The sequence below is a fragment of the Drosophila mojavensis genome, unplaced genomic scaffold (assembly GCF_018153725.1).
Source record: "Drosophila mojavensis isolate 15081-1352.22 unplaced genomic scaffold, ASM1815372v1 contig_80, whole genome shotgun sequence".
Classification (NCBI taxonomy): Eukaryota; Metazoa; Arthropoda; class Insecta; order Diptera; family Drosophilidae; genus Drosophila; species Drosophila mojavensis.
In genome coordinates, this window is record NW_025318906.1 from 9,759,174 (window position 1) to 9,770,883 (window position 11,710).

At 37.5% G+C, this 11,710-nt stretch overlaps 1 protein-coding gene across 1 annotated transcript; it reads left to right on the forward strand.

Annotated features, from left to right (window-relative positions):
• The first annotated feature begins 1,087 nt into the window (after positions 1 to 1,087).
• On the forward strand, positions 1,088 to 10,910 carry LOC6579303 (leucine-rich repeat and immunoglobulin-like domain-containing nogo receptor-interacting protein 1). Its single transcript, XM_002005163.3, has 7 exons — positions 1,088 to 1,392; positions 7,681 to 7,867; positions 8,837 to 8,980; positions 9,046 to 9,256; positions 9,830 to 10,015; positions 10,156 to 10,311; positions 10,393 to 10,910. Exons 1-7 carry the CDS (start codon positions 1,376 to 1,378, stop codon positions 10,548 to 10,550), a joined length of 1,059 nt encoding a protein of 352 aa, XP_002005199.2. The 5' UTR covers positions 1,088 to 1,375; the 3' UTR covers positions 10,551 to 10,910.
• The last annotated feature ends 800 nt before the right edge of the window (positions 10,911 to 11,710 follow it).

Genomic DNA, 11,710 nt, shown 5'->3' on the forward strand with positions numbered 1-11,710 from the left:
TTAAAATATTGCAAGCTTTTAACAAGCTAAAGTTTTTTAGCTGTTCATGTCTCATGGACACCTTAATACCTCCATTCAATCAACTTTCTATCTAGAGCTCTTCCGCTTAATTCCTCAGAGCGATGTCTTTCAATAATGAATGTTGTGTGACAACTGTTAGTTGGGGTAAGAATTCTGTTGATATAGTTCATTTACTTAGTGTTAACTTTTTTTCGTCATTTAAGGTCTTAATGAACTAGCGCATTGTTGATAAGAAACAGAAAGGTTGCATAAGCTGACTCGTTCCAGTCCTTATCGTAGACAGAGTTTTGTAAGTAATCTTCTCAGAGTCGGAAGCGACGGAACGTGAGATTTTGATTAAGTTGAACAAAAATGCTGTTGGTTGACATCGTCATCGATTCATCCGATCGATTTGTTAGCTATCAAGCGCTAATTGAAGCTGAAATTGAGCTGTACACACACGGAGGAGGCATACTGCAAAACAAAATAAAGCTGCTGAAATTGGAGAGCCAATCACAGTGGGCTGAAAACGTATTTAAGTGAGCATCTACATATGTTTTGTGCATATCAGTTTCCATTATCACCGACTGGCACGAGTGCACGAGAGTGGGAGAGAGCGAAAGAAAGAGGAGCCACAGATAGAGAGAGAGAGAGAGCGCGCAATTGAGCGCGAAGAGCGAACAGCGGCTCTCTTTTTTTCCGATTTCATTTGGCGCTGCCCACCACTTAACGGCCCTAGCGAATTGCATTCAGTGCTGAGCATCGCAGCACAAGAAAAAAGCTAGATCAACAAGCAACGGAAATAAGCTGCATTTATTGGCTAGAAATGCTGAATGACATGCCAGGCAACAAGTGAATGCTGAATCAAAGCAAGGTGTATAAAAAAAAGAAGCTAAATGGTCAGCATTATTAGCTGTGTTGGCTATGCCGAATGCAATCTAGAAAAAAACTAAATCTATAAGTGAAGAAGAATGACAGCGCTGCCTCGGCCTGCATTCTCGTTTATCAGTGACTTTTTTCGGCTATTCCGAAAGCCGAAAGGGCAGCAAGCGAGCAACCGAGCGAGAGATGTACGATCGACTCTGCGTTCGCTTCAATTCCAAGTCGTCTGTCGTATAGAACGGTTCGGTTCCGGTGCTCGTCGCGTTCCGTTAAACTTAAATAAAATTAAATAGAGAACAGAATTCCGTGTTAATTGAAATACTACGGAAATTTCGGTGAAACGAAAATAAATTTTGTGTAGTGTCTCGCGCCAGCCATTCACATCTACGATATACGATCACAATAAATAAAGGAAATGATCGAGCTAAAAGAATATATAAATCATGGCTGCTCAGGATAACGCACGTTAAATGGAAATATTCAACATAAATCTATGGGATTACCTAAGAGGTAAGTGCGCTCTATTCAGGGTTAATGTTAGGGGTTATCGCTTAGCCAGAGATTAAACATATTTTCGTTTTCCCCTTGGGGAATCGAATATTTCCAAGTTTTTCTTTAGTCTGTTCAGCCTTATGTTCGTCGCGTACGCACATATAACAGCAGTTAAATTGAATTCAATTGAATGAAGTGGAAGTGAAAGAAGAAGAGAGCCGAACTGTGTCGCCATGAAAAGTAGAGTTGAGTACTTATCGTGCGTAGTGGAAATTGAAAAAATGTTTTCAATTATATTTTTAATAAAAAACTCATTTTTACTTACTATATGTAAGATGAAGGATAAGAACAGCCTGATTAGATTAGTATAAATTGAACAATGAAGCAATATAGCGTAAGTAGTTTGTGGAGAAATATATGTGATAGGTTCTCTTAGGCGTTGCTGAACCCAACTATATGTACTATATATTCTAGGTCAGGATCAACAGCAGATTTTATCTTGGCTTCTGCTTTACTTAGCGATATTAAATCCATTTAATTTTAATTATTTTAGCATATCTCTTTAGAATATAGATTATTTTAGATTCATCTCAAGATTCTACCCTTATATATAATAAATGAAGAGATTACTTTGTGTTTCAGCAGTTCGCCTCGGGTATATTCTAGTCAGCCCCTCCCACCTACATCGATATTTCCAATCTAATCGATTTAATATACTAACCCCAATTGTACGGCTCCATTGAGGTATTATCAGGCTCGCGATTATTTCAAAACCGTAAAAAAGCCGTTTCAAATGAACCGTTCAATAATGAAAGCAATTCCTTGTCTATATCACCTGCTATAAATCCCATTTCACGTCCAATAGCGCCTAATCTTATGAATTGCCTATGAGTAACTGTGGTACTTGATGGTGCTTGAACTATGTCACGATGATGATGATTTAGAATTATTTTTAAATTTCCAAATGGTTCTATGTAGTTTTCTAGAAATGTTTACTCTAATCTCTTATCTCTATGTAATTCTTGCTATCTACCTTAATCTACAGTTTCTATAAGAGTTTCACTATAGATGATGCTTTGCTTTTGCTGGATGTTTTTCTAAGCAGAATTTCGTTTGATTATAACTCTGACCTATGTTAAGTTCCTATATACATGGGTATGATCTAAAACTAAGCTCTATCTCAACTTTAAATCTGTTCAATTCATAAATTGTTAATATTAATGTATGATTCCATAAAATAATGTCTATAATATATATTTAAAAAATAAAAACTATAAATATATTTTTATGATCTGTTATGATCGTCATTCAACATAAACTGGATGTTTATGACATTTTTTTGCACTGTACTACAAGATAAAGAAATCTCTGCTGGACTATAAAAACTTTACGAGTCTATGAGACATACATATATACATTCATAATCTATATGCTTATATAAATGTACTATGTATATGTCCATATAATCTTCTTTAGATGGTCGTTAAGCTCTTTTATGTGAGGGCTTTGAATAAGTGCTTCGTCTAAGTTTGCATTGGAAAATTTGGATATATATAAGATAAGCACTTCTGGAATTCAGAGGGTTCTGCTCTAAAGTTTTCTCGTTAAGAGTTAGTTTGTTCTTTTCTTTGATTAGTTATATTATTTATAAATAGGGTTCTATTCAAAGTTTTATGGTTCTGTGTTTTGTTTTAAATCCTGACGAATCGTTTTGATAACTTCCTCTGTTTTAGGAATTGGCCATTAGTCATGCTTGTTATTTCGATGTTTCACTTGTTTCAATGTTTTGTATCATCGTGCTTATTCATGCTCTAGTCTCAGTGCATTCCCTGACATTGCAAGTGCCACTGGTCAGTTTTTTTTGCTGAAGCAGCTCGTTTATATTTTTTGCTACTTGGAAGTTTATTGTTTTTGTTTCTGCTCTTTTCTTTTGGGTATACCGTCTCTGGGGGAAAATATGTGTTCTTGATTGTGTTTAATTGAAATAAATGGGCAACGTTTTTATTACACGTTGTTGTCGTTGTATTTGTTGTTATTGTTATTGTTGTTGTTGCATTCAATTAATTTCATGTTGCCCCAACTTCGACTTGAGTTCTGTTTGCTTTCGTCATCGATGTTGCCCTTCTTAAAAGCAACTGCCACGAAAGCCCAGTAAATGAGTTTGCAGTCGGGCATGAAAGACTGCATAATACTTGTTCAATGCTCAAATGTTTGGCTAAAATGAAATATAGAAGATCTTTAATATGTTTGCTCAAAGTATCCCGAATATTTCACTGTGCATCCCCAATCTTTTACGATCCCCAATTTGCATAGATAAGATTGACACTTTTATCTTTCAGCGAGTTGATAAATCAAATTTCACGTATCTAAATTTCACGTGCCATAAATTAAACTGTTTAGATTATAAAAGATAGACTGAAGCTTCATTTGTCATGGCGCCTAAGAGTGTAGCCAATTAATCTTTTTAGTCAATCAAACGAGGGTTATGCACGAATATATAATATATATATATTCTACACCTAAATTCTTTATCGTATACCAAAAGCTAATATACTCTTTAGGGAGTATCGCTAGAAGAAAAAGAGCTCTTTCATTACGCTGATAAAAAAAAGCATGTAGAATATCGAGCACTTGGCGCGCTCGACGATAAGGGTCCCGGTTACAATTGAAGTGTTTTTTAGTAGTTAAAGAAAAGAAGAAGAACAAGAGATGAAGAAGCAGAAGAAATACGCATTGTAGCCCCCATCCCCCCTTCGCCTAGCACGCAAAGTCTAAACAAATAAATCTTTATCACACGAGTTTGCTCTGTGCACAAAAATGAAAATAAATCTCCCACAAAGCGGAGGCACACACCTGTTGAGGGGTGGCAGATATGCATACATATATACATATGTAGATTCATATATACATAGGCATATGCATATATGTGCGTCTCTGTGTATTTGGAACATCGCGTTACGCCCACAAAGTGTGACAGTTCGCATCAGCGGAGCACATAAATCCATTCACAAATGTTTAGAATGTTATTAAAATATTTGAAACTAATTTAAAGTTTTTTCCATTTTTTTTTAGGTTTTTTAATTTTGGTTTTTTTTATTATAGTTGTTTCTTGTGTGTTTTTTTCCTGATCTCCCTAATCGCTTGCTTAACATCTGCGTGCTTTATAAGCATATAAATAATATTTTGTGCGTATTTATCATGGACCATGGCCGTAATCCATACGCTGACATGCCCCTCACCCCATTCCAGCCCCACCCTGCCCAGCGCCCCTTTATGAAATATTTTCGACGTCTTGCTTTGCATTGTTTTGGCTGCGCCCCTTGATTGAGCCACATAAATATAAATAAATATGGTACAAACTGTTTGGTAAAGGCATAAATATGATGCAGATTCCCTATTCCGATTCCCATTCCGATTCCGATACCGATTCGGCTTCGGATTCGGATTCTCAAATTGAAATCTGAATTTACATTTGATGGCTGGGGCCGAGGCGCGAACGTATTTGCCCCATTTGGTGGCACGGCTGTTTCGGATCTGTTTTTATGGCCATCGAAATAGTTTCCCTTGTGGCATTTTAGCCCTTCCGCTCAGATGTTTTATTGCCAATTCTATTGAACTTAAGTCCCCAACAAATGTCGGCCATAATATCTACAAAATATGAAATCAAATATTTTATTCTGTGGCACATTAAGGCCTGCAATGAATTACAAATTATTTTTTATACTTTTTTCCACTTGCGGTTGTCTGTGGCTGTTTCTATTTATTTTTTTATTTTTTTTGTGCTGCTCGAAATATTTTTTAAATTAAATTTGAAATTTTTGTTCAACAACAAAAGGAAAGAGAAGAGCGAAAGAAGCAAAAGATAAGTATTTTTAGCTAGAGCTCATTGTTGCGGTCGCTTTTCGTGTGGAAATGTGTGGAAATCACTTTAATTTTCTTTTTTATATATTTTGTGGCTTTCGGGGATTCGACAGGCGTCGCTAATGACAGAATTACTCGCACAGTGTGCGACAACAGTTTACATACCTGTTACGAAAAACAAGTATACATATCCTGCATAGAGTGAAAATGAGAAAATGAAAAGTTACTGACTCGAAAGTGAAGCTGAAGGACAAAATTAACGCTTAGCTAATAAATATGGAATTTATTTATATTTATTTTTTAATTTTTGTTTATTTATAAATTTATTTCTGTATAAGTTAAATCAGTTTCATTATTTTGATCTAAAAATAAATAAAAACAATAATTACTCAGCTACAATGAGAAATCGTTGACTTTGTGCTTTTTCCCCTTGCAACATTTTACTTGCGAAATCGGAATGATTCGCGGCTATTGTTGGCCCGTTACTTGGCAAAGTTTATTGATTGGTTTATTTGCCTTTGTACGTTATCGATTAAATGGCGACAATAAGGCCCATGCATTACAGTTGCGACTCGAAATGGCTTAGGCATATGTCTTATTGCGCTCGAATATAATATCCATTTAGACAGAAGACCCCGTCGATCCATAATTCATTTGGGCACGTTAAGTTTTGTGCAAATAGGCCAATTCTGAAGTGCTCTGTGTCAGTTGAGTATGTGAGCAAGCGCGACTAACAGATATCCCTCAAATGGCAAGCTAATATGCCCCATTTAATTGCCTGCTGGGCAGAGCATGCAATTCCTGTCAAGCCATGCATTTCTCGATTCAATTTTCATACAAGCTGAACTTGAGACTTGAAATTATTCTGAATGCCAGAGAAATGTGTGTAAGCGAGGGGTGGGCACCACCATTGTACACCCGATATTTTGTTTTGTAAAATTATATAGGTATTCAGGCATAAACACTGAGAATGCATAAAGGGAACAAAGACTAGCAGCAAATTAGTCATAAGCACAGCTTTTGCACTCACAATCAGAGTTGGAATCACGCAACTGTTTTTCCACCAAACCAAACTTTTAAATTGGCACGTGCAAACGGTGTGAGGGGGGTGTGGAGGGCTAGGGCGGAGAGCTTTAAACATTTGCCTATTGCATGACTTTTACCAATTGCAAATCATATTTCATTTTCTGCTGCTTCTTCCTCTCAATATCTGTCTGTCGATAGAGCATATGCCTCATAGGCATCATCTTATCCCACAGTTTTTCATTGCTTTTGGCAATTAATCAATTTACATTTGTCTGTGTTCAATAATTATTTTCTTTTGCTTTTGCTTTTCGTTTTTCTATTGCCGTTCGGTTTTGTGTGTTTTGACACGTTCCATAAAAGATTCTTGCGCTTTTCCTGCATATGGCTGTATCTATATGATTTATTGTGCGTAGCTTACTTGCTGTTTGATGATCAAAGAGATATATAATAAATATTGTCTTTGACGATAAGATAGGAATAAAACAAAAATAAAACAAAAGCAATCTAAGACATTTTAATGCGGATGACAGCGCCAGGTGAGTCAGATCTACACGGTGATTTCTTCCACAGTGCTATAAAACTTAATTAAAAATTGCACAGTGTAAATTATTTCCGGCACGATTCAGCTCTGTATTAATCACTGAAACAGTTTTTCGATACATAGGAAAGAAAATTTCCTTCCTCTTTTTCAACTGAAGATAAACAAAATTTATAGGGTATGTGTTAGTTGTGTTTACTGCCCCATTTTCGGAATGCAACTTGCATTGCATTTTGGCTGTCATGCCCCTTGACACTGAGCGTTAGCCACAGTATAGCAGGTCGTATACGTAATATGCACTTGATACAATGCAAACATCACTCATACGCCGCATTGACCTAGCCTTTTATTTAGCTTGAGCGCTGTTTGTGTTCTAGTAGTTCACAACTAATTCAATTTATAGCCACGCCCTCGCACGCTAAACGCCCAGTCGAGTTCCGCTTGATCAAACGCATTGTAAATGGGACAAAGAGAGAGAGAGAGAGAGAGAGAGAGAGAGAGAGGGAGAGGGAGAGGGAGACTGACCCAACCTGACGATCCTCAATGGCGCGGCATTGATCTTGTAATTTGTTAATTCGAAAATAATTGTTTGGGTGGTTTTACTTTATTTTTTGTTGGTGCGGCTACTGTGTGTAACCACCACCACCACCACCACCACCCATTCACCCACTGTGGTTTTATTTATTATTTTGATAGACAATCCGAGGGGAAATAAACAGCCAGCAATAAAAAGCTGGCGAGAGAAATAAAGATTTAGCAGCCGCTATTGATGCTCCACGGCTATGCCTATGGCCAATATTTGTTTTCCCATTCAATATAATCTCTGTCGATATTGTATGTGTATATGCGTTTATTCATGTATCGCTCCAATCTATTTCCAGCATGGATCTGCGCTGCCTGCTGCTGAACATTGTCTTCATATCCGTTGTGAATGCTATGCTGGCCTTTGGCATCGCCAGCCAGGATGAGCGCCGCTGTTCGGTGGGACGGATTGAGAAACTGATGCGCATTCGCTGCTACAACATGGATCTCAAGGAGGTGCCACAGAACCTGAAGACATCGGTTGAGGTGAGTCTGCTGCTGCTGCTGCTGGTGCTGCTGCTGCTTATGTGACATCAATTAGCTGACCTGCCTGACGACCTGCCACAAATAAGTTCAATTTCATCCAATAAAAATCTCATGACCCAAACTTAATTCGTGTCTCGCATATCCCCCATGGCACATCATAAGCAGACCCCACTCAAAACACACACACACGCAGATACACACACACAAACACAAAGCCAAGCTCAATTGGCTTAATTAAAGCATAAAGAGAGTTCACTTGTGGCTTGGCATAAAATATGCGACAATGTGGTCCACATTAATATGAATACTGTTTGCATGGGAGACAGAAAGACAAAGAGAGAGAGAGAGAGATTGTGAGTGAGAGAGAGAGAAGGAGAGAGTGAGAGTGAGATTCTGTAGTTAACAAAAGTATAAGTATTTATATATGTATATGTATATTAGTTTACGGGACAAATTATGGCGCTTCGATTCTCTATAAAAGCCATAAACTATTTATTTTACGATCAGCAAGAAAAACTGAGACGATATATCCTTGTTTGTCTGTCGAGAGGTTTGCTGTTTTCATCGCTTAAAGTCTGCTTGACTTGAGCGACTTTATATCTTGAAGTATATAACGTGATAAAGGTTTATCTTTGTATCAATAACTCTTGCCTTTTCCTTGCTATCGATAATAATAATGTTAATATAATATATATAATATAATTATAACGTTTTGACTTGGCTTTGGCATAATCACAAGACCCCAAGAGTGAAAGATTTCATATTTATTTTAAAAGTTCATCTTATATTCATATCTCTACCCACAACAGATCTCTTACACAGTTGGTATACCTACTTATAATCATATACCTATAGCCGTAACCCCAATGCCCATATCTGGCATGCCCCTATCATGACTTAACAATTTCTTTGGAGCAATTATAAATCGCGAATTGAAATAATCATTTGCTGTGTTTTGTTTATTTCCAGGTACTGGACTTATCGTACAATCGCATTAGGAAGCTAAAAAGTGGCTCGTTCCAGAGGTATACCGATATTAAGTTTTTAATGCTATATGAGAACATGATCTTATCTGTGGAGCCGGGCACATTTGCACCGCTCACTGCGCTCCAGGTAAGCCCCACTCAAATTCAATTAAAGCTCAACAATTACTAAACTAATGATCGATTGATGCACAGGAAGTTGATCTGTCGAATAATGGTCTGACCACGATTCCCATGGAGCTGTTCGCGTTGCCCAGGCTGCGCAATCTCTATGTAGACAGCAACGAGCTGCGGGAGCTGCATCAAGATCTCGAAACGCTGCAGCGACCGATTCGTGCACCGCTCGAGTACCTCAATCTGGCCAATTGTGACCTGCACGATATTCCCGATCTGGGCATATTGCCAAGTGAGTAGTTAAACCGCATGATAAAGTTTAAATTAAAGTTGACTTTTTATGGCATACTTCATAAGAGATATCCATGCTATTTTTTATGCTATGATCCGGAATTGTCTAAGAATACTTGGAAATTAATTAATAGGAGCTTAGAAATGTCATTTCTACTCTATTTTCTTTTCATTTACCAATTGCTCACATATTTGTATATGCTTAAAATAGTGTTTTTTGGCAAACCCATAACTCACTTATTGTGTCATATATTTAACTGCTTGTCAGATAATATCGATAATAGCAATAGGAAAATCTAATGGATTTAAATTTAAGACACTTTGAGGCCTATGACGTCAGCTTTGAATATAGTATATTCTAGCTGATTCTCAGATAAGTTAAATAATATAACTAATAATTAAATGACAATGCAGTGCTGGTAAAATTTAACAGGAGTCAACTTTGACTGGAAGATATCATCCACTTTTAGTCTAACTGCAATATCCAAAAGTCTGTCAGTCGTAGTATTAAAGTTTAGTTAAACTGCTTGTCAAATCTGACATTTGTAGCTAATATTTCTTGTTGCCTTTTCAGATCTCTGGCAGCTAAACGTTTCGGCGAATCCATTGACAAACTTCCACATCGAGAAGCTGGCCAATTTGTGCCATTTGCGAGTCATCGATCTGACGCGAACGCAGATCGATTCATGCGACTGCCAGCAGGTGACCAATCATCTAATGACGATCGGCGCCAATCCCAAATTTGTTCCCGTTTGCATGGGTAAGTAGAGAGGCGAGAGGAGAAGCAGGCGATGCAGATGCAGCAAATGTTGATGCTTCTGCTGCTGCTGCTGCTGCTGCAGCTAATTTTGGCATGTGACCAACTTTTGAAATTTGCATTTTGCATTTTGCATTTTACAGATTCGCTAGACAGCAGCGTGTGTCCACTGCCCTACAATCGCACCGTTAACTCGGAAACATTCCGTGGTTGTATGGACAGCGCGGAGCTGGCCGAAGTGCGCAGCCTTTGGCTCTTTGGCGCTGGCTGCTTCGGTGGCGTCTTCTTGGTGATACTGGGTGAGTTGGCCTAGTGGAGTACAGCACCACGAGTTGTATATATGCTATAACAAAATATTGTTGTTTTTGTGTTTTTTACAGTATTGTGGTACTGCATCCACAGATGGCGCAAACGGCGCGCTCATCGACGTCTTAGCCAATCAATACAGAATCGCAAACATTTTGTGATATCGCCGCGAAATGCAACCAACAATCGGATGGAGGATGAACCCCTGCACTGTGATACTGCCTCAGCATGACCCTTAGCCTACACTTAGTTAAGATCGATGTAGTAAAGTCTAGTTATTTATTAGCCTAGCTCTAGTTACCCTTAGTATATTATGCCACAGACTATCTATCGAATTGCCATATACCAACTATGTGTACCAAAAACTTTAGCAAGTGCCTCAAGTGCTCAAGCTATTTAAGGAATTGTTCTACTTATTTTCTATCAATTTTACTAACTGTTTTTTATGTATATAGAAGCTATATCGCATCTGATTTGAGCCAAATGAAAAATTGCCTTTTAGCATAAGCGAGCGAACCCTCCAATATGTAGATGTGAACATATTTTGGTCAAACAATGACAACTGTTCAAAATACACATTCTAGCGAAGAAATGCCAAAACACATGTATATTTAATTTTTTAATTGGTTTGTTATTAATTAACTTTTTTTTTTTTTTTTTGTATATTTATTTTAAGCGCTATTTAATTAACTAAAATTAGCTTCTTTACTATTATTTTGTAGCATACTTTCGAGCGCAGTTAAATTTAAAGTAAATATTGCCTACTTTTAAGATACACTTTAAATTCACCAATCAAAATTTGCATTGCATACTTTCGTGTGTTGCAAAATAAATAAATTCCAATAAACAATGAAAATTGGCCAATGTTTTTTTGAATGCTTATAGGAAATCTGCAGGAGAGCAGCTACAATTATAGATGTAACTGGAGCAATGCATATGTATGTATATAAATATAGGAAAATGTTGGGCAAATGAATTCTGCAATAAAACTAAGTCTTTATTCGTTATTGATTACGGTTTGTGTACTGCCACTCTGTAGGTCAAAGTTCACTTAGTACTTATCAGACAACAATTCTTGAATAAACATGAATAATCATTCCCGTATGCAAATAAACATGCTCAAATATGTTTGCCAGCTAGGTTCTGGAGCTGAACTTATCGTGGGTGTAATTTTCAAGGTCTTTCCTAATGCAACAAGTGCACTTGCGCTCTTAAAAAGCCGACGCGCTCCAATGACTAAAGAGAGAGTGCACAGAGAGCGAGCGGCAGTCGACTTTTGCTGTTTGTCTTTGCATAGGTTCGCACCTTTGGCGCTCTTTGGTCTGCTCGCTTTCTCTCTCTCTCAGTGCGCAGTGCGCACAGATAGCCGGCGAATACGGTTGAAACAGAAGA